Below are 24,579 nucleotides of genomic sequence, written 5' to 3' on the forward strand. Positions count from 1 at the left end.
GTCAGAGCAGAAATAAATGAAATAGAGACTGAAAAAACAATGTAAAAGATCAATGAAACTAAGAGCTGGTTCTTTGAAAAGATAAATAAAATTGATAAACCTTTAGCCAGACTCAGCAAGAAAAAAGAGAGAGGGCCCAAATCAGTAAAATCAGAAATGAAAAAGAAGTTACAGCCAAACACTACAGAAATACAAGGATCCTAAGAGATTACTACAAACAACTATACACCAACAAAGTGGACAAGCTAGAAGAAAAGGACAAATTCCTATATATGTGCACTCTCCCAAGACTGAACCAGGAAGAAATAGAAAATATGAAAGGACCAATGACTAGTAGTGAAACTGAATTTCATTTTTTTAATAAACAGCCAATAAACAAAAGTCCAGGACCAGATGGCTTCACAGGTGAATTCTACCAAATGTTTAGAAAAGAGTTAACACCTATGCTCTCAAACTGTTCCAAAAAGTTGCAGAGGAAGGAACACTTCCAAACCCATTCTATGAGGGCAGCAGCATCCTGATGCCAAAGTCAGAAAAAGACACCACCCTGATACCAAAACCAGAAAATGACAGCACAAGAAAAGAAAATTACAGGCCACAGTAATTTTCAAATTTCTGTGTTGATCACTGATCAACATAGATGCAAAAGTCCTCAACAAAATATTAGAAAACTGAATTCAGCAATACATTAAAAGGATCATACACCATGATCAAGTGGGATTTATCCTAGGGATGCAAGAATGGTTCATTATCCATATATCAATCAATGTGATACAACGCATTAACAAATTGAAGAATAAAAATCGTGTGATCATCTCAATAGATGCAGAAAATGCTTTTGACAAAATTTAACATCCCTTTATGGTAAAAAAAAAACTCTCCACAAAGTGGGTATAGAAGGAACAAAGTAAAGGCCATATATGACAAGCCCACAGCTTATCATCAGACAGTGAAAAGCTGAAAGCATTTCCTCTAAGATCAGGAATAAGACAAGGATGCCCATTTTCACCACTTTTATTCAGCATAATATTCAAAGTCCTAGCCACAGCAGTCAGACAAGAAAAAGAAATGAAAGGAATCCAAGCTGGAAAAGAAGAAGTAAAACTGGCAGTGTTTGCAGATGACATGATACTATATATAGAAAATCCTAAAGACACCACCAAAACCTATTAGAACTCATCAATGAATTCAGTAAAGTTGCAGGATACAAAATTAATGTGTAGAAATATGTTACTTTTTTATATACCAACAATGAACTACCAGAAAATGAAATTAAGAGAACAATCCCATTTACCATCACATCAGAAAAAATGAAATAACTGGGAATAAATCTACCTAAGCAGGTGAAAGACCTGTATTCCAAAAACTATAAGACATTGATGAAAAACATTGAAAAATGACACAAAGAGAAAAATATACCATGCTCGTAGATTGGAAGAATCAGTATTGTTACCATGCTACGCAAAGCAATTTACAGATTCAGTGCAATCATTATCAAAATACCAATTACATTTTTCACAGAACTAGAATAAATAGTTCTAAAATTTGTATGGAAACACAAAAGACACCGAATAGCCAAGGCATTCTTGAGAAAGAAGAACAAAGCTGGAAGTATTACACTCTTTGATTTCAAACTATACTACAAAGCTACAGTACTCAAAACAGTATGGTACTGGCACAAAAACAGACACATAGATCAATGGAACAAAACAGAAAGCTCAGAAATGAGCCCACACTTATATGATCAACTAACCCACAACAAAGAAGCTAAGAATATACAATGGGAAGACGTATAAAGGCAGCCTTTTCAGTGTTGGGAAAACTGGACAGCAACATGCAAAAGAATCAAACTGAACTATTTTTTCACACCATATACAAAAGTAAACTGAAAATGGATTAAAGACTTAACTGTAAGACCTGAAACCATAAAAAGTCTAGAAGAAAACATAGGCAGTATGCTCTTTGATATCAATCTTAGCAATATTTTTTTGCATATGTTTCCTCAGGCAAGGGAAACAAAAGCAGAAATAAACAAATGGGACTACATCAAACTAAAAAGCTTTTGCACAGTGAAGGAAATTATCAACAAAACAAAAAGGCTGCCAACTAAATAGGAGAAGATATTCACAAATGAGATATCCCATATGGGGTTAATATCCAAAATATACAAAGAATTCATAAAACTCAACATCAGAAAAACAAAAAACCCAATTATAAAATGGGCAGAGGAGCAGAACAGACATTTTTCCAAAGAAGACGTACAGATGACCAACAGGTACATGAAAAATGTTCAGCGTCACTAATCATCAGGTAAATGCAAATCAAAACCACAATGAGATATCACCTCACACTTGTCAAAATGGCTCTTATCAAAAAGGCAACAATAACAAGTACTGGCAAGGATATGGAGAAAAGGGAACCCTCCATGCACTGTTTGGTGGGATTGTAAATTGATGGGGCCACTATGGAAAACAGTATGGAGGTTCCTCAAAAAATTAAAAATAGAACTATGATATGATCCAGCAATTTCATTCCTGGGTAACATGGTAAAGAAAAAAATTTTAAGGGTATCGTATATATGTTGTATACATACGTATGTGTGTATATATGACAACTTATTTTAAAGTTTATAAGAAGAAGCAAAAGATCTAGAATAGCCAAGACAATATTGAAGAAGAAGAACAAAGTCAGAGGACTGAGACTACCTGACTTGAAGACTTACTGTAAACTATACTAATCAAGACTGTGGAATTGATGAAAGTCTAGATAAATAGGTGGAACAGAATAGAAAGCCCAGAAATAGACACACATAAAGTCAACTCATCTTTGACAAAGGAGCAAAGGCAATATAATACAGAAATATAGTCTTTTCAACAAATAGTGTTAGAACAACTGGACATCCACATTGGGGGGAAAAAAGAGAATCAAGACACAGACTTTATATGTTTCACGATAATTAGCTCAACTTAGGATCACAGACCTAAGTGTAAAACATAAAACAACTCCTAGAAGATAACAGGAGAAAACTTAGATGATCTAGGGTTTGGTGATAACTTTTTTGATACAATATCAAAGGGATGATCCATGAAAAGAAGAATTGATAAGCTGGACTTCATTAAAATTAAAAATTTCAGTCTGTGAAAGACACTGTCAATGGAATGAAAACCCACAGACTGGGAGAAAATATTCATAAAAGACATCTGTTAAAGGCCTATTGTCCAAAATATACAAACAGCTCCTAAAGTTCAATAATAATAAAGCAAACAACCCTGTTAAAAAGTGGGCCAAAAAAAAAAAAAGTGGGCCAAAGACCTTAATAGACATCTCATCAAAGAAGCTATATAATTGGCAAATAAGCATGTGAAAAGGTGCTCCACATCATATGTCAAATTAAAACAGTGAGACGCCACTACACACTTATTAGAACGACCAAAATCCAGAACACTGACAACACCAAATGCTGATGAGGATGTGGAGCAACAGGAACTCTCATTCACTGTTTGTGGGAATGCAAAATGGTACAGCCACTTTGAAAGACAGTTGGGCAGTTTCTTACACCACTAATTCTCCTCCTACCATATGATCCAAATATCATGTTCCTACCCAAAGGAGTTAAAAACTTTTTTTGTCCACACAAAACCCAGCACACAGGTGTTTATAGCAGCTTTGTTTCTAATTGCCAAAACTTGGAAACATCCAAGATGCCCTTAAGTAGGTGAATGGATAAATAATCTGGTATGTCCAGACAGTGAAATGATATTCAGCACTAGAAAAAAAAATGACCTATCAAGCCGTGAAAAGACATGGAGGAAACTTAAATGCATATTAGCAAGTGAAAGAAGCCAGTCTAAAAAGGATATATACTGAATGGTTCCAACTATATAACATTCTGGAAAAGACAAAACTATGGAGACAGTAAAAATATCAGTAGTAGCCAAGGGCTAGAGGGAATAGAGGGAGGACTAGGTGGAGCACAGAGGAATTTTTAGGGTGCTGAAGCTTTTCTGAATGATACTGTAGTGATGTATACATGTCATTTTGCATTTGTCCAAACTCATAGAAGGTACAGCATAGAGAGTGAACTGTAATGTGAACTATGGGCTTTGGATAATATTGATGTTTAAATGTAAATTCATCAGTTGTAACAAATATACCACTTTGGTGGGGGATGTTGATAATGGGAGGTTATGTGTGTATGGAAGTAGGGGGTATAAACGTGAGGAAATCTGTACTTTCTGATCAGTTTTGCCGTGAATCTAAAATTACTTTAAAAATAAAAAAAGATGTGTATGTATGTTTAAAATTCTTCTCTAAAAGATGATTAGACCAATAAAGCATCTTCTGATAGTTTGTTTTCAGAGAATTAAACTTAGTATACCAAAGCATGATTAGCCTTGATATTGTTTATATCACAGTCAACTTTGTGTATTAGTCCATGACATGAGAATTATCTTGGTTTTATCTGAAGAAACTACGGGATTTTAAAATACCAGGATTTAACTAGCCTGCGTTCTTAATAGACAAAAGAAATTTATAAATTCCAGATGCTTTCCACCCACTTCCCCACTTGAATCTGAAACAAATTACCCTCTATTTCAGCAGTACTCCTTTGCATTTATAATTATTTTCATATGCGAAGGGCTTCTGACTCAGAAGCAAGAAGATTCTGCATTAAAAAGAAAATAGGGGGGCTTCCCTGGCGGTCCAGTGGTTAGGACTTCACCTTCCAATTCAGGGGGTGAGGGTTCAATCCCTGGTCGGGGAGCTAAGATCCCACATGCCTCACGGCCAAAAAACCAAAACATAAAACAGAAGCAATATTGTAACAAATTCAATAAAGACTTTTAAAATGGTCCACTTCAAAAAAAATCTTAAAAAATAAAGAAAAGAAAATAGGAAACAATTAAGGCTTCCATTATTGTATTTATCTTATACCAGGTTATCTGTGAAAGAAACCAACAAAGTAAATGAAATTTGCCCATTTGCTTAGAGTTTTACTTGGTATTTATGTAGGTTTTTACAGGAAAATACAGCCTAGAAATATAAATTATCCTTAGAGAATCCTAAATTGAAATCACCCTGGGAGCTAGTATGAACAGTACCAAAAAAAAAAGTGCCAAATTTAAGAGGCCTTTTTATTTATTTATTTATTTATTTTTTGGTCTTTGTTGCTGCTCATCGGCTTTCTCTAGTTGTGGTGAGCAGGGGCTACTCTTTGTTGCGGTACGTGGGCTTCTCATTGCAGTGGCTTCTTGTTGCAGAGCACAGGCTCTAGGCGCGCGGGCTTCAGTAGTTGTGGCATGCGGGCTCACTAGTTGTGGCTCGCAGCCTCTAGAGTGCAGGCTCAGTGGTTGTGGCGCACAGGCTTAGTTGCTCCGCAGCGTGTGGGATCTTTCTGGACCAGGGCTTGAACCCGTTTCCCCCTGCATTGGCAGGCAGACTCTTAACCACTGCGCCAGCAGGGAAGTAACTAAGAGACCTTATTTTCTTTGAGAGGTTAACTGAGCAGACAGTCTAGCACTTTTGTGAAGAAAAGGTTGGGCTAGAATTTTTTGAGGATGATTAAACACTATATATATGACAAAGTTCTTTAAGAATTTCCAAAGTAAAGCATTTTAACTTTCACCAGAAACGGGGAAACTCCATGTAATTTATGGGTTTTTGTTTTGGTTTTGGTTTCGGTTTTGGTTTTTGACAGCTTTGACTTAGGTTGATTAAAAAGTAGCATTTCTGATAAAAAAAAGTCTTTTTCTTAGAATTTGAAGGCTTGCCAACAAAATTGACAAACACTCAACACTCTAGGCCCAAAACAAATTAGGTATTGGTCCTAACATAAATGTACTTAAATTTTGCTTCTCCTTTTACTACTTTTGTGTTAATCTTTATAGTAATCTTTGTCATTAGCCGATGGCTGCTTGTTCTTTCTTAACTTACAGAGAGAAGTAGCTCTTAGAACTTGGCAGTTGTGAGAAGGGGTATACATTCGTAAATGTGGTTAGTATTACATTTTAAGTGTGGACGGGTCATGTATGTAAGTCTAGAGTTTTTGTTGTTTTTGTTGTTTTACTGTTGTGTTTTTTAACATCCCCATAGGACTCTAGGCCTAGGTCAATGGTTCCTGATCTTTTTTGGTTAATCTTTGAGGAGCTGATGAAAGCTAGTGATCCTTCTCCAGAAAGTGCACATAAACACAATGTTTTGTCAACAGTTTCTAGGATGGACTTCAGCTTAAGAGCCTATAAATCCTTGTTTTTGTATCATTTGGATGTATTTATTTATGTAATATTGGGGGGGTATTTTTTTATATTTCTTAAAAATTTTTATCACAGTGTAGTTGATTTACAATGTTGTGTTAATTTCAGGTGTACAGCAAAGTGATTCAGCTGTATATATACATATATTCATTTCAGATTGTTTACTTATATAGGTTATTACAGGATATTGAGTAGAGTCCCCTATACTATACAATAGGTCTTTATTGGTTATCTATTTTGTATATAATTGTGTATGTTAATCCCAAGCCCCTAATTTATCCTTCCACCCGATGTTTCCCCTTTGGTAACCATAAGTTTGGTTTCAAATCTGAGTCTGTTTCTGTTCTGTAAATAAGTTCTTTTGTATCATTTTTTAATTGGATTCCACATATGAGTGATATCATCGTACTTCATTTCGTATAATAATCTTTAGGTCCATCCATGTTGCTGTAAATGGCATTATTTCGTTCTTTTTTATGCCTGAGTAATACTCCATTTTATATATATACTACATCTTCTTTATCTATTTATCTGTCAATGGACATTTAGATTTCTCCCATGTCTTGACTATTGTAAATAGTGCTGCAGTGAACACTTGGGGTGCATGTATCTTTTCGAAGTAAGGTTTTTCTCCGGATATATGCCCAGGAGTGGGATTGTTGGATCATATGGTAGCTCTATTTTTAGTTTTTTAAAGTAATCTCCATACTGTTCTCCATAGTGGTTGTACCTATTTACATTCCCACCAACAGTGTAGGAGAGTTCCTTTTTCTTGACACCCTCTCCAGCATTTATTATTTGTAGATTTTTTAATGATGGCCATTCTGGCCGGTGTGAGGTGGTACCTCATTGTAGTTTTGATTTGCATTTCTCTAATAATTAGCGATGTTGAGCATCTTTTCATGTGCCCCTTAGCCATCTGTATGTCTTCTTTGGAGAAATGTCTATTTAGGCCTTCTGCCCATTTTTTGATTGGATTGTTGCCTTTTTGATATTGAGCTGTTTGCATATTTTGGAAATTAAACCCTCGTGGGTCGCATTATTTGCAAAAATTTTCTCCCATTCAGTGGGTTGTCTTTTCATTTTATTTATAGTTTCCTTTGCTGTGCAAAAGCTTTTGAGTTTAATTAGGTCCCATTTGTTAATTTTTGTTTTTATTTCCATTATTCTAGGAGATGGATCCAAAAAATATTGCTGCAATTTATGTCAAAGAGTGTTCTGCCTATGTTCTCCTCTAAGAGTTTTATAGTATCCAATCTTACATGTAGGTCTTTAATCCATTTTGAGTTTATTTTTGTATAAGGTATTAGAGAATGATCTAATTTCATTCTTTTACATGTAGCTGTCCATTTTTCCCAGCACCACTTACTGAAAAGACTGTCTTTTCTCCATTGTATATTCTTGCCTCCTTTGTCATCAATTAGGTGACCATAGGGGTGTGGGTTTATCTCTGGACTGTCTGTCATGTTCCATTGATCTATATTTCTGTTTTTGTGCCAGTACCATACTGTTTTGTTTACTGTAGCTTTGTAGTATAGTCTGAAGTCAGGGAGCCTGATTCCTCCAGCCCTGTTCTTCTTCCTCAAGATTGCTTTGGCTATTCAGGGTCTTTTGTGTTTCCATACAAATTTAAAAATTTTTTGTTCTAGTTCTGTGAAAAAATGCCATGAGTAGTTTGACACGGATTGCATTGAATGTATAGATTGCCTTGGGTAGTATGATCATTTTAACCACGTTAATTCTTCCAATCCAGGGACACAGTATATCTTTCCATCTGTTTGTATCATCTTCAGTTTCTTTCAACAGCTCCTTATAGTTTTCAGAGTACAGGCCTTTTGACTCCTTAGGTAGGTTTATTCCTAAGTTGTTTTTTTTTTTCATGTGATGGTAAATGGGATTGTTTCCTTAATTTCTCTTTCTGCTATTTCATTGTTAGTGTATAGAAATGCATCAGATTTCTGTGTATTAATTTTGTATTGTACAACTTTACTGAATTCATTAATTATTAGAAAGGTACAATCTCCCAACTGAACCAGGAAGAAATAGAAAATATGAACAGACCAATTACCAGTATTGAAACTGATTCAGTAATTTAAAGACCCTCAACAAACAAAAGTCCAGGACCAGATGGCCTCAAAAGTGCATTCTACCAAACATTTAGAGAAGAGTTAACACCTATCCTCTGAAATTATTACAAAAAAATTGCAGAGGAAGGAACTCTTCCAAACTCATTCTATGAGGCCACCATCACCATAATACCAAAATCAGACAGAGGTATCAGACAAGAAAAGAGAACTACAGGCCAATATCACTGATGAGCATAGATGCAAAAATCCTCAACAAAACACTAGCAAAATAACTCCAACAATGCATTAAAAGTATCATACACCATGATCAAGTGGGATTTGTCCCAGGGATGCAAGGATTTTTCAATATCCACAAATCAATCGGTGTCATACACCACATTAACAAATTGAATAATAAAAACCATATGATCATCTCAATAGATGCAGGAAAAGGTTTTGATAAAATTCAACATTCATTTATGGAAAAAAAAAAAAAACTCTCCAGAAAGTGGGCATAGAGGGAACATACCTCAACACAATAAAGGCCATATATGACAGAGCCACAGCAGCTTGGAAACCCTTTCCAGGCCATTATCTGAAGCAGTCATAGTGCTCATCTCATTTTATTCCATCCTTCAGTGATCACAGTCCTATATTGTTTATTGTCCAGTGTGTGAAAACAGCTGTCTCACATATTTTGTCCACTTTTCTTGTTGTTTACAGTGGGAAGGCAGTTCTTGTAGCTGTTTAATCCTTTGTGGAAGAAAAGCTTCTCACACATGTGTTGTAATACCACAAAGGACAGTGTTATGGTTATACAGTGATAATTAATGGAAACTGGGTTGGAAGGAGAAAAATACTAAGATTGTGTGACTTGTTTAGGACTCTCTGAACATTATTAGAAATCGAATGTGATATCTTTATTTTCTACTTTATATAAAAACTTGTTCTCCAAAAATAAATATTCTTTTAGATACAAGGTCTTAAATTTTCCTTTCTAGAAGAGGCTATCAACATCTGCTCTGAGAAGCAAATCAACCTCTTTATAATTCATGGATGTGGTGGCAACTTCAGAATAAAGAAAGGGTAAAAGGGAAAATACTTTAAAAGCAGTCATAATTATATATATAGCAGTGTACTTTGGAGTCTGATATGGTAGCCATGCTCTCAGGAACAGTTTTATAACCTTTTTTTAAATGGGAAAAAAGATTTAAGTAGGTGTCTTCCTTTGAAATGTTTTTAAGAATACAGTTTCTTTGGTAATCACATGGAAAGTTCATTAGGTTTTTTAGAGTGATTAAATTTTTTTTTAAGTCAAGAAAATATTAGATTTTTTCCATTAGCAATCCTAATATATTCCTTGACATGTTCTACATTGGTTATTTTATAACCTTTTCCCATTTACCAGTATGATTCTTAATGCTTTTGTTCTTGATTTATGTGGAGTCCTCTTATATCTTAAATAATGAATGTAGCATTTGTTACAAATTTTTTTCTCATTATGTTGGTTTGCCATTTTTAGTATACTATTAAATATCAAGGTTTTTATTTATATATAGTCAAAATTTTACCTCTTCCTTTCTGATTTATTCTATTATTTCTAGGCTTAGAAAGCCTTATCTCAGAAATTAGATTAAAATTCATTACATTTTCATGTACTTTTCATGTACGGTTTTACCTTGACTTTTTAGTATGTAATAATATCTCTGCAAATTATTTTGGTCTGTTGAGTCAGAATTGGCTCTAATTTGATTTTTCTCCAAAACTGCTAATCACTTATCCCAATGCCATTTATTAAATATGCCTTTCCCTATTGATTTGTAATACATTCTTTATCATTTATTAAAATCTTTCATGTAACAGGGTCTACTTTTAGCTATCTGTTCTATTCCATTGACTTGTCTTCTTGTTTTTCTGCTAATACCAATACTGATTTTGATATTGTTGGCCACATAGTACGCTTCACTATCTGGTATGAAAGTCCTTCATCCTTCCTTATCTTGCTAATCAAGAGCCACATCCATTCTCCTCTACCTTTACCTCTCATCTGGAGGCTTTTATGTATTCTCTAGTCCCTTCTGTTACTCCTTTTCATACCATATTTTTAAAAATATTTGTATCCACTATCTCTATTTCTAAACATCCAATCTGACCTCTTCTCATCACACTGTACAAAACAACTTCCATTCTGATCACCATGTTGCTAAGCCAAAGGGACATACATGTCTAGTCCTCATCTTATGAGACCTCATGACTCTGCTGTGGATCACTTTATTCTCTGTAAAATACTTATCCCTTGGTTTCTGTGACTTCCGTATTTCTGGCTTTTCTCCAACTTCTGACCTCTTCTTTTGAGCCTCATCCTTCTCTAATTATTGGAATTCCTCATAACTTAAATTTTTGCCTGCTTTTCTTCTCATTTATGCTCTTTTCCTAAGCCCCATTCTCCCCATCCATGACTTCAATTATCATCCAGATAACTGCTCAGCTCTAGAACTGGAATAGCCTACTTGACATCTTAATTTGACTATCTTAAAGGCACTCAAGCTCAACATGTGCAAAATAGAGCTCATAACCTAACTATTCTACCACCTCACCTCCACCCCGTAAGCCCCCCAAAACCCTAATTAATTTCTGATTCATTTCTATGAATCCTTGTCTGAATGAAAAGCTCTACCAGCTATGCAGTTCCATAACCTCAAAAATTTAGGAGTTATTCTTGACTTCTCTCTCCCTCACCCCTTTATGGCTAATCCAGGACCTTTTCCTGTCCATTTTAGTAACTAAATATAGTTTTGAGACTGTCTTTTTTCCTTCACCTCTACCACTAAAAATCCAGTTCAGGATACCATTTTTTAATCTCTATTACTAAAATACTCTCTTAACCAGTCTCCCCACTTAGACTCTGCCTCCTGCCAGGCTATACCAATGCTACAGCAATATTTTCCAGACACAAATTTAATCATTATTATTTCCTGCTTAAAATCATTTGGGGGCATCTCATTATTTTGAAGGCAAAAACCAGAAATTTTTATTTAGCATATAACTCAGTCTACCTCTACAACCTCATTTCACTTTATGTTCACACTCTCTGTATTCTAGATTCCTTTCCTTGAGTGTCTCAAGCTCACTTTGTTCCTTTCAACTTCAGGGGCTCTGCATATGCTTTTCCTTTTCCCTACAACAGCCTCTCCTCATGCTTCTTCTCCTGGTTAGCTCCCACATTTCCTTCAGGTCCCGTTTTTCATCAGTTTATTTAGGGAAGCCTTTTCTGACTTACACAGTGTCAGATACCCCCATTAAGATGTGACACCATGTGCTTGTCCTTCACAGCGCTTGATCCCTGTCATGTCTCTGATGGAGCACACAGTGCCTGGTATTTAGTAGGCCCTCAGAGAAAATTTGGTTGAATGAATAAATGAATTAATGATTTATTCTTCAAGCTAAGTTTTAGAATCATCAGGTTTTTTAGTGAAACTAAGGCTATTAATTTGGGAAAATGTGACATACTATCAAGAAGTGTTATCTTTCGTTTACTTAAATCTTCTTTTGTCACTCTTGTGATTATACATTTCTTATTAAAGTTATCCCAAACTTCTGTGTTACAGATGTAATCTCTAGTGCTTATGTTAAAAAGGAAACAGCAGACCCAAAATGGAGTCACTTATGCTAAACCCTGTGTCACCAAACTAAGACTTAATACCTAGCGCAATTGCAGTTTCAGTCTACCCCAGGAATGTAATCAGTCAACCTGGTCAGCATTAGTAAGGTAATCTGCCCTATAGGCCCTTCAGTTCCCTTTAGGAGGGTGACCATTGCCTGCAACAGTGCATTATTTACTAATAATTTACTTTTTCTGCCCCCTTTCCACCTTTAAAAGCCTTTCCTTTTCTACAGCTCTGCAGAGCTCCTTTCTGTTTGCTACATAGGATGCTGCCCGATTCATGAATCTTTTTTTTTTTTTTTTTTGCGGTACATGGGCCTCTTACTGTTGTGGCCTCTCCCGTTGCGGAGCACAGGCTCCGGACGCGCAGGCTCAGCGGCCATGGCTCACAGGCCCAGCCGCTCTGCGGCATGTGGGATCTTCCCAGACCGGGGCATGAACCCGTGTCCCCTGCATCGGCAGGCGGACTCTCAACCACTGCGCCACCAGGGAAGCCCCATGAATCTTTTAATAACCAAGTTGATCTTTAAATTTACTCAGTTGAATTTTTGTTGTTTAACCATTATTATTAGCATTTAGGAATTTTTAATCTTTATTCTGTAACCAACTTTCTCCTACTTTATTTAGAATTTTACTGTTAGAAAAATATGTTTTGTAGCTAAAGTTACTAAAATTGAAAGATTTTTACATATTTTTTTTTGATAAGCTGTACATTTGGTCATAAAACTGGGGAAGGTTCTCTAGATTTTAGTTAAAGAATATTTCTTACTGAGACGATATCTCCGGGGCAGTGCCCCACCCTTGAGCATTTAACACACTAAGTTAACTGGTTTGGGGAAATTTTATATTACAGTTAACATATATATAAAACTTAGAGCTTAAATAGTTCTTTCATGTGTCATTTTGTTATTTATTCACCCTAAACCTTTAAGGTAGCTAGTATTATTACTGATAAAGAATTGAGTCCCAGAGACTTTAAGAAGACTTTTTCCTGGTCACTAAAACATTGAGTTTCTGAACTAATTGTTATGCCTCATTCTTTAACGCTTATGCTATTTCTCTTGTATCACATTGCTTTTCATTGTATGTTAAAAGCAATCTGAAAGTACTTAATTGGATTCTAAATTATAAGATAGGAACATCTCTAGAATATTGGATTCTAAGTTATAAGATAGAAACATCTCTAGAATATCCCTTCTGCATATTTTTATTTTTAACATATATATTTTTATGTTAATTATTTAGACAATTACTTTAAATTACTTCTCTTGTAGGAACCTCCAGAAGTTTAGCCTTTTTGGAGACATAAGCGTTCTACAGCAGCAAGGAAGTTTGTCAAATACATACCTCAGCAAGGTGGACCCTGATGGCAAAAAAATTAAACAGTAAGTTATATAGTTAGTGGAAAGGGACTCATATTAATAACAATTTCAGTTTTTTCTGAAAAATTAGAAGATACAATTAGAAGAGTAATGATACTTGTTTCTGAAAAGAACATCTACCCTGGAAATGTCTTAACTATGAAATACAGTGATCAATACATGCCATTCCATGTCATAAATCTTTCAGACATATCAAAGAATTTACTGGGTAATTATTGCTATTTAAGACTGTTATTACTCTACTTGTCTTTGCTATAACATAAATTGTAAATCATCAGTCTTTTCTGACGTACTGGTGTAAAATGCTCCTTTACTTGAAGAACATATTTCTATATGTTTAATATATCTATTTGTTTAGTACTTCTTATTCATTATATTTTATAACTTTTTTTTTTTTTGCGGTACGCGGGCCTCCCACCGCTGCGGCCTCTCCCACCGCGGAGCACAGGCTCCAGACGCGCAGGCTCAGCGGCCACGGCTCACGGGCCCAGCCGCTCCGCGGCACGTGGGACCCTCCTGGACCGGGGCACGAACCCGTGTCCCCTGCATCGGCAGGCGGACTCGCAACCACTGCGCCACCAGGGAAGCCCCCCATTATATTTTTATGTGAATTTTAATGATAATATTACTTGTAGGTTGAACAGAAATTAACTAATGAGAGCAAATGGATCTCAACATTGTATGCCATTTAATTCTCTATTTTCAAAAATCAGTGTTAAAAAAAAAAATCAGTGTTAAAGATTAGAGCTAAGTCTTAACAGGATCGTGTGGCATGTGTTTTCCTTACAGAATTCAGCAGCTGTTTGAAGAAATACTTAGTAATAGTAGGCAACTGAAGTGGCTGTCTTGTGGGTTTATGCTGGAAATAGTAACCCCAACATCACTGTCATCTCTCTCAAACTCTATTGCCAACACCATGGAGCACCTGAGTTTACTGGACAACAATATTCCTGGTAACAGCACCCTTATCACCGCAGTAGAACTGGAGCAATTCGTGAATCTACGCTCACTTGCCCTGGATTTCTGTGACTTTACAGCTGAGATGGCAAGAGTCTTAACCGATAACAACCATGTGCCTTTGCAGCGACTTTCTCTCCTGGTCCACAATGTTTCCGTGATGCACAAGTCTCTGGACAACATGCCAAATGATGAGCATTGGAAAGCCTTGTCAAGAAAGAGCACCAACCTCCGAGTCTATATAATGGCTTTTGATATCAAGAGTGAAGATATGTTAAAGATTCTGAAACCCAGTATACCACTAGAGAGGATTCATTTTGACAGCTACATCACTTGTGTTTCAGGAGCTATTGTTGATCTTATATCTAGGCAGTATGACAAGTTCCTCACTCATTTTATATTAATGAATGATGTGATTGACACATCTGGTTTTCCAGATCTTAGTGACAACCGAAATGAAGATCCGTTGGTTTTATTAGCATGGAGGTGCACAAAGCTCTCTCTTCTGGCAATTCATGGTAGGTGATTTTTGTTCACTATAATTTGATATTGATATTACACCTAAAACATTTTATACCAGTAAAAAGATAGCACTGGCATTTATACTGTCAAGAACTCTTATTAACAAGTTGATATACAGATTTTTATACTTTTTAACGTGTATAAGATATACCACTTTTACAAGTGGAAAGTCATATTTTACCCTAAGTGTAGTGTTTTGTTCCAGCTCTCATGTTACTTTTTTCTTTTACCATGTGATTGATGGTATTCACAAAAATGGCATTTGAAATTATCTAAGAAAATATACATACATATCCACCTGCAGTAGATATATTTCTTTCTCTAATCATAAGAGCTCTTAAAAATATAACACAGAAGGAAGAAGAAAGTATGATTTCTTTCATGCTCACTGCCTAATCTTCTAGATTCTAGGTATCAACATGTTAATTTGTACAGTATTTTTTAAATGATGGTTCTCTTGGCTGGGATATATTCTTTTCTTACTGGCGGGCCTGTCATCTTGCTGTGAACTGTTTTCATTTGGAGAGCATTCCTCTTCTTACAAGTTTGAAGAACATATTACTTCCTTTCTGTAACTTATAAGACATTTAAAGAATACAAAACAGGAAGTCTCTATGAACATCTTAAACATACTTTATTATCTCTGTTTCATTATTTTTGAATTAATCTTTTAGCTGCATTTGAGCGGGAGTATATTTTGCTTTTCAAGTTTTGCTTTATAATTTGGCCAGTCATCAGAGGTAATAGCAAAGAATAGATCAGTATTGAAGGTAATAAATAAATAAGGATTTTTTAATAGGATGAAGAAATGGCAGGTTATTGAAAATTAATTTAACCCAGTCTTTTTAAACCTTTTTTTTGGGGGGGGGTGCTGTGCCACGAGGCTTGCGGGATCTTAGTTCCCCAACCAGGGATTGAACCCGGACTCTGGCAGTGAAAGTGCCAAGTCCTAACCACTGCACCACCAGAGAATTCCCTAAAGCTTTTTTCTTTTCTTTTTTTTTTTTAAACAGGCTATTTTAATATTTTTATTAAGGGCTATAAAAATATCCAGAAAGATAAATAAATGTGATGCAATGATATATGTCCTAATATGAAGAACTTTCTTTCACTGCATTGTTTTCCTTCACAATGGCCTTCAAATCACAGGAGGCAGTGATTCCATGCCATTTCCTCTTCTTTCATTACACGCTGCAGAATTTCTGAATCAGTATCCCGCCCTCAGTCTTCTCATTTATAAATCAAATTCATTTTCAATCCATTGTTTAGAGGGAGCGTATTTTTTTCTGTTCCACAAAGAGGACTTTTTTTTTCACTAGTGGATCATAATGCAAGACAGTCAGTTTCTCCCGCAGTCGGCTTCTCTTAGTGTTGAAGGAAAAACCTCTTCCAGCTTGGCTCAACATTTTCACCAGAATTGTTTTTGACTTGGTCTTGACAAAGGTGACCGCGAACAGGAACATGGCGACAGCAGCCTCGGTAACAGGTCCAAATTCCTAAAGCTTTTTTCTTTTATTAAGAAGTAAAATGTAGCTACAGCTAAAGCTCCTCCATCTATTCAACTTTATTCCTTTCCAGAGGAAAGGAATTCTAAAGTTAGTACCTATCTAAAGTTAGTTAGTACACTATTCTAAAGTTAGTACCTATCATTTCATTCTAAAGTTAGTACACTATTCTAAAGTTAGTACCTATCATTCCTATATCTGTTTTATACTTTATATATTTGCTACTGACAATTAACAGTTTATCTTTAAAGTATCACTTTATAACTTTGGACTGTGAAGCACCATAGGAGATGACTTTTACTAATGAAAAATACCAGTTTACTATGTATTGTTTCGTTTTTTAATTTTTATATATTTTATTTATTTATTTTTGGCTGCATTGGGTCTTCATTGCTGTGCATGGGCTTTCTCTAGTTGCAGCGAGCAGGGGCTACTCTTCATTGCGGTGCACGGTCTTCTCATTGCAGTGGCTTCTCTTGTTGCTGAGCACGGACTCTAGGCACGCGAGCTCAGTAGATGTGGCTCGTGGGCTCAGTAGTTGTGGCTCACGGGCTCTAGAGCGCAGGCTCAGTAGTTGTGGCGCACGGGCTTAGTTGCTCTGTGGCATTTGGGATCCTCCTGGACCAGGGCTTCAACCCATGTCCCCAGCATTGGCAGGCGGATTCTCAACCACTACGCCACCAGGGAAGTCCCCTATGTATTGTTAATAGATACATACATATGAAATAAAACTCTTTTTTTTGATACGACACTGTCAGAAGCTATAAAATGATACTTTAAACTTTAAATGTCTTCAGTTTGACTAACTAAAATGATATCAGAATACGATTACAGCACCTATCTGTTCACCAGTCACAGTAATATTCTTGGAGACAGTATCAAGTTTCTAGTCTTTTTTTCCCTGAGCTAAGCAATCATACTTCCTTTCAAATTTCAGCATATTTTTAAAGGCAAAGGACCCCCAAAGTACTAAGTGAGATACAAATTTGTGGAAAAGACTAACTTATAAAACAGACAAAATAAAATGCAAGGAAATGACTGCTTCTCTTTTGCTTATTTTTAAGGTTACACAGTGTGGGCACACAACCTCATTGCCATTGCTCGTCTTCGTGGCTCTGATCTAAAAGTACTTGAAGTCACTGAAGAAAGCATTGATTTTGACCAAGGTGAACTGGCCGACCAGGATGTGGATCCAGTACATAACCTTATTGAGCAGGTATCCCTGGGCCTAGGTCAACCTTGGCACGCGATCATGGACATCGAATCACTCAGTGTCTTCACTGAACCAAATCGTCATTTTTACAGAGAGATGCAAAGCTTCAGCGAAGACATTTAGCTTTTTTTAAATGTATAATTCCTGTGGTTACATATGCAAGTAGGGTCCTATTACGTTTTTTTTCTTTCAGTAGTGTGAATTAATCCCTTTGTGCTGTGTTTAATCAGTATTAGCTTTATAGAATTATATATGTATATTCTACTTCTTGATCAAAGAACGTAGTCAGGTATTGGTTTAGAAGTTCAAAGTGACAATGTATAGGGCTTTCACGGTTAATGGACTTGTTACCAAACCTTAAGAATATACAACCGAAGGTTGTCTGAGGTTGCTGGCTAACTTTATTTTTTCACTGAGTTACTCTGCCTTTTGATGTTTTTATTCTTTGTGTGTCAGAGCTCAGGAGCCAAAATATTTTTATACATATATAGATATATATCCATAGCCTGGTGGATTTGTATGCAATGCACTGCATTCATTCATTGTGTGATAGCATTTCATTAATTTTTCTTTGAAATGGAAGGAGGGAGGATAATACAATCCCAAATGCGTTATCTTTAACAGAAAAGCCAAGCCTTTAACTTTCATTACATATATAATAGTTGATATCACCAATTACCATTCTCAATTTTGTATAGTACTAGGTTAGAACACTGCTGAATCCTTTTTTTAAATGCATTTACATCAATACAAATACTCAAATTATTGGATTTTTTTAAACTATGTCTGACATAATTTAATTCATCAATTACATCATACATTCAAGTTAGCTTTTTAGCCAAGATTTCAAATAGTGGAGGAAGAAAGAAACAATATTCCAGGGTAAAACCTCCTAAATGAATATCAAAACACAGAGTTTGTAAACACACATGCTTGCAAACAAACATTAGTCGTGAAATCCCTAGCAACAAGTCACTGGATTTTTCTCTGTCAGCGCGCGTGTCAGCTGCCAAAGAATAGATTTAACTGAAGAAGTGCCCACATGCTGGCAGGGGCTGGCCCACTCTGGCCAGCCAGATACTGCTAGATTGTAATATTTAAGGTCGAATTTCGACCTGTGGTACACAGCTGTGCTGTGGCTCAGTCAGCAACCTCAGAACTCTGAAAAACAAAAAAAAAAACAAAACAAAAAAAAAAGAAAAAAAAACCATGCACCTGTTTCACTGTGAATAGTGAATGTAAAGGAAAGAAAGGAAAAACTGAAAGCTTGTTCTATCACAGGTATGAGCTGCTATGTTACATGAAGAACATTCCATGAAGTATGTTTTAAAACCTTGTTATATCTGAGAGGCTTTAAAAGCCGACTTAACTGTTTCAGGGCAACCGCGGTACAGACGTGGTCTCTGTGAGACTTCCACCTGACCCCAGTTTTAAGTGGTACGAATGTTGTGCATTTAATGTTAAAGGACAGTCTGCAATAATAAAGTAAGTAGCCAACGTGGGTGCCCAGCAGTGCTGAGACCTGGCTGCTCTAGTGTAAGCTTTGGAAACACAATTTATGCAACAAATGTCCAGATATGATTCTATTTATGGAAAAAAGTTTATATGTATTTTACAAATGGTTTTACCATCTTATATTAAAATGACCTTTTGACAGGTGTGCACTGTTTTGTCTCCAGTGAGCACATACCATGCGGATTTTATATGTACATCAGTAGTGTGAATCCACTGGCACAGTGTGTGTAAATGCCAGATGTGGTGAGATTTTATCTTATAAATGTGATCAGATAAAATAACTCCTGACAGAAACTGTAAGGAAACCAGCTGAATGTTTGACCTGATGACTGATGTTGTTGTATGGTTTATGTTAAATGTATATTCTTTTAATCAATGAATAAAGCATTAAAAAGTGATCACTGTAACATTTTATTGTTCATGAAGCATGAAAACCTTTAGTGTTAAATAAACTGCAGTAATCCTTATAATGTGTATAATCATGTTAGCTCCTATTGTATTCTGATGCAGCAAAGCTTAAATTTGAGAATATATCATAAAACCTATAGGCAGAATAATTTGGAGGGTTTTAATTTTTTTTAACTCACTATGGCAAAACATAAGCTTAAAAGCAAACAACAGACTGTTGTTTAGCACAAAATCCAAGTGTATTATGCATTTAGAGTACATTATTTATATTGTAAAACTTAATTTATAGACTATAGGAACTTCTTATTTTTAAAAATTCCTCTACTGGGTGAAGAAAGTACTTCAGTATGCCAGTACTAAATAGTTCTTAAACCCTTATACTGCTTTAGTTTGGCTTTGTCATCTCCATTCTTGGTTGCTGAGGCAAACTGCTGTGGTTGATGAGAAAGAAAACGGCTGCTTTTCTTTCTTCCTTCTCTTCTTCCCTAATCGTTCCAGACACTGCCTCTTCTAAGCACTGCCTCATCATGGAATAATCTGGTGTTCACAAAGAACTGTCATTATACCTATTGCTCCCTTATTTCATGGACATATCTAACCCCTTTGGATGAATCAACATGTCTGTGTATTTAAGGACTTCCCAGGTGGCTCAGTGGTTAAGAATCCGCCTGCCAGTGCAGGGACACGGGTTCGAGCCCTGGTCCGGGAAGATCCCACATGCCACGGAGCAACTAAGCCCTTGCACCACAACTACTGAGCCTGCGCTCTACAGTCCGCGAGCCACAACTATTGAGCCCACGTGCCATAACTACTGAAACCCACGCGCCTAGAAACTGTACTCCGCAACAAGAAGCCACCGCAATGAGAAGCCCACACACAGCCACAAAGAGTAGCCCCCTGCTCGCTGCAACTAGAGAAAACCTGCGCACAGCAACAAAGACCCAACGCAGCCAAAAATAAATTAATTAAAAAAAAAGTCTGTGTATTTAAAATACCAAAACAGTACCCAAAACATATGAAAAAAGAAAGTCTATTAATATATATATATGTAGTATACAAGTGAAGTTGCACATAGTAAAGCAGTAATCTGGGAGTGTCGACCTCTGTTTTCTCCACTAAGCTCTGACTCTAATGCTACATGAGCACAGACTCTTCCTTGAGCCTCACTTTCCTCATCTGTGAAATGAAGGATTCACCTTGGTTACCTAAAACTGATTCTTTATTGAAAGTTTCAGCTGTTAGGCTGACAGCTTATAGAAATGTACAAGGTCATCATTGAACAAACGTATTAAATATTTTCAAAACACAGCTTACTATATGAAATTTATGTATCTAAAATTACTTTCCCATTTCCTCCACCACCCTGGGAATAAAGAAGTTAGGGAGCTAGTAGGGTGGGGCTTGGGAAGGACAGTGTGCTTATGACTGAACACACAGATTCAGCAACTAACTTGCTTGAGGCTTATACAATAGCATGAACCAAACCGGATTGTTATGAAGCCAGTAGTATTAAATGGTGCTGATGGAGTAATATACAGCAGGTGTGAATAATACCCAAGAGTCACACCACATTGTCTATATCAATGCTTCCTAAGCTTTTTCATGTCCTGACACATAGAAAATATTATGCAGCATACTCGTTTAAACTAGAAGGAATTGAAGCCAAAAAAACCCCAAAAAACATTGTTTTCTTTATTATATAATTGATGAGAAAAATAAAATGCAGAGGCTTGGAGGAAATAATTGCTGAATTTGTATAAAACTGTCAAATAAAATCTTGTCAAATGTTTTAACTTATAACCTATTAAAAATTTTAACATTCCTACCAAGAGAAACACCCCACAAATGGGTGATAATTTTTAAACCTTTCTGTCCACAACATTCAAAAATTTATGCAGCTGAAATTATACTTATGAAATCTAACAGCTTTAAATGTAATGGTAAGTGTAATGTTGAGATTTCTTATGTAATGTAAATTAATTTCAAATTCAAGTGAATTTTTTCACTACGAATATTTCAAAATAATGATGAAGCTCTAATTTTTACATACATAACCCTGCTGCTAGTTTAGCCACCGTTGAGAACACACATCAGCCACCAACATGCAGAAGTATCTGATTTATATGCAAGCAATTCAAGGCCTGCAGGGAGCCCTGCTCCCCCCTCCATCTTGCGACCCCCTCACACCCACCAGCTCCATCTGGAGCTTCACACCTGGGCTTCCTACCTGCTCTTCAAACATTTGCAGCATACTTCTCTCACAGCTTCATAGACCCCCGTTGTCCACGATGGACAGTGGAACACTGCATCTGGCAAGGGAGAAGTGAGTGCCTGGGTACAATTACAAGTACACATCACTCTGGTACACTTATGATTACATTGCCATAGTCATTCCATACTTACTACCATTCATCTATTTTAAAGATGCCCTAAGCTCCTGATCATCTATTTTAAAGATGCAATAAGTTCCTGATCATTTGGAAATTTTATATCATTTTCCTCCTTAAACCCATATATTGTATCAATTATTAATTTACTGCCTCAGCTCTGAAGTCACCCTTCAATATATTCCCTCCAATAATGGAACTCCTTTAAGTAACATACCTTTAAAGTCAGCACAATGTTAAGTTTTTTCAGTAAGGGCCATGGGGGATATGGTAGAAGGCAGAGGTTCTCCTGTAGTTCCCAGGGCAGGCCAAGGTAGGCCAGGGTAGGCAGCCTGGATATAAGACTTGCGGTGGAGCCTCCCCCAGCCGTGGTCCCTCTGCCACCTTGCAGCCTCAGCCTGACCTTCCTTCACACAGAAACTAGAGCTGCTATATAGCTCATATGCTTTGAAGGCCTCCTGCCTGCACTGGACTCCCATTCCCTGCCCTGAGCAGCCTGCATGTCATGTGTGGCCCACCCACTGGCTCTGAAGACCTCCCCATCCCTGGCATCCACACTCCCACTGCACACCCAGTGCCAACGGGAGCACCCTGGCCAGTGCCTATTGCTTGCTCAGCATCTCCAGACCAGCTCAGGCCTTGTGGATTCAGCGATCTTCTCTGCTATCCTGGGAGTTGAAGTACACCTTCACCAAAGAGGGCTGAACCCCTTCCAAGTTTGTCCTACCATGAGTGACCTCCCTCAGCTCTAGGGGCTTATATACAGTTTCCTCACATTTTGTAATTATTCTTACCACAGTTAATAATTCTTTATATTAAACTTTCCCAGTTTGAACTACTGTGTGCTTTGTCTCCTGATTTGACCCAGACTGCTACATATATCCTTTCCAACTATCCCACAGCTTTTTATGCAAATGTAATGCTTTTTGTTAGTCTTTCATTGATTACTTACATATTTTCTGCAAAAAAAACCCATAATTTAAAATGTGTGATTATTTTCTTAAAAGCCATGTTAAATTTTTTCTCCTACTAGATTGTATACATATTAAATATAATTGATCAAAAATATTATAAATTTAAATTAGTATAAAGAAACTTATTAGAACTGCATTTCTTAATGAAATGGATAAGGCTGGGTCTTTTTTTTTTACCCAAATAGTTCATATTCCATGGATGAATATTACTTGTTCCTGACATGAGTCAGGTCCATCATTCATTCTATTCCTATTTTCATTTTTATAAAAACAAGTGCTAAAAATCTTTTTCACATAAAGTAGATGAGAAGAGAAAATTTTGTTACAGCAATGTCACCCATTCTTCGAACTTCTGAGCTTTTAGGACCAAAAAAAGCACTGGTCTATTACCAAAAATTATTTTAGATAAGTCAACTGGTTGAAAGCAATCACTAGAGTTATTCACTTTCTCAGCACTGACACCAATATTTCATATTGTCTCTTGAGCTCCAGAGGTTTACACACCTTAGTATGATGCAGCATCATAAGACTAGGACAAGGTTAAAGGTGTGTGCTCATTTTATACACGCAAGAAGGGTAACTGCAAAATGAACAGTAGGAAAGGAGAATCTGCACCTTGTTCACAAGTTCTTCCTTAGGCAGAACAACTTTGAAGAAGAATATACATGGAAGGTGAAATTCTGTGAATTTTCCTAGAAGCATACCTGTATACTGCTCGGAAATTCTTTGCATACTCTGAGGGGGTGTACCCCAGTTTGAAAACTACAGCTCTAGAAAACTGCTTCTGTGACAAATATTCAAAGGCTTATTTCCACATTATTTATAACAAAAAGTCAGCAGCAACCTAATGACCATTAATAACAGAATAAAGTTATTGTGGCAAAGCCACACAGTGGAATACCACACAGTGGTCAGAATGAACTAACTTGACATACATTTCTTAACTTTGATGGATCTCAAAAAAATGTTGAGTAAAAAAAGCTGACTTCTAAAGGAGATGTATATATATATATATATATATATATATATATATATATATATATATATATATATAAAATGAGGCTATTGATGTACATCTTTAAAAGGCAAGAAAAATAAACCTACATACTATACATAAACTCATTTAACTGGAAAAACAAAAAATATTCACATCGTTTTCACAAGAGTACTTACCTCTGCAGCATGAGGACAACTATCTGTAATGTTTTTTCTTGAAAAAAATTAAGGCAAATGTTAAATTTGCTCTCTAGGCAATAAGTAAAAGAGTATTCTTTATATTATTTTGTTACAGAAAACATTACAGAAAAAAACCTCAGCTATTTGGGGTGTGGCCAAGAATACACAAGTAAGTAAAAAAGGCTTGTGGAACCAGATTATTCCCTGCATTAATGCTTAAAAAGCATCAAATTCAGAAGAGCCACTTGTTTCCTTTTAGCTCATTTATTCTTATGTTCAGCATAATTCTAATAAGCCTGTTTGTCTTGTTTCTCAGTCTCCAGTAGATTAGAAATGGAGAGAGGTGACTGAAAGGCATAGAAGTTTACAATCCTAAAAAGAGAACATAACTTATCTTAAGCCATTTGTAAAGGAACTTGAAACAGAATTAAATACCCCTATAACAAGCTTGAAATACACAGCAATGATAAATGTTTGTAATGACCCTGAATCAACAGGAAAGTATATTCAAAATATCTCTGCAATGAGTTAACAGAGCATTTAATACATCTTAGAA

General features: G+C 36.2%; 2 protein-coding genes across 2 annotated transcripts in view; one reads left to right on the forward strand and one right to left on the reverse strand.

The window, feature by feature from the left end:
• Positions 1–19,458, forward strand: part of FBXO33 (F-box protein 33) — a gene marked incomplete at its 5' end in the record, with an annotated part of 32,583 nt that extends 13,125 nt beyond the window's left edge. Inside the window, 3 exons of the mRNA XM_082649323.1 lie at positions 13,259–13,369; positions 14,156–14,841; positions 17,415–19,458. Of these exons, the coding sequence (XP_082505449.1) occupies positions 13,259–13,369; positions 14,156–14,841; positions 17,415–17,686 (1,069 nt within the window). The 3' untranslated portion in view covers positions 17,687–19,458. The remainder of the gene's footprint in view (positions 1–13,258; positions 13,370–14,155; positions 14,842–17,414) is intronic.
• Positions 15,853–16,336, reverse strand: LOC309818648 (large ribosomal subunit protein bL33m-like). The gene has a single exon (XM_082648449.1). The coding sequence runs from the start codon at positions 16,306–16,308 to the stop codon at positions 16,111–16,113; it is 198 nt and encodes a 65-aa protein (XP_082504575.1). The 5' UTR covers positions 16,309–16,336; the 3' UTR covers positions 15,853–16,110.
• Positions 19,459–24,579: the final 5,121 nt, after the last annotated feature.

Source organism: Grampus griseus (assembly GCF_964374135.1).
Source record: "Grampus griseus genome assembly, chromosome: 2".
NCBI lineage: Eukaryota > Metazoa > Chordata > Mammalia > Artiodactyla > Delphinidae > Grampus > Grampus griseus.

Coding starts and splice junctions, on each gene's coding strand:
- LOC309818648 (XM_082648449.1), bottom strand. CDS start 16,308: ATGTTCCTGTTCGCGGTCACCTTTGTCAAGACCAAGTCAAAAACAATT.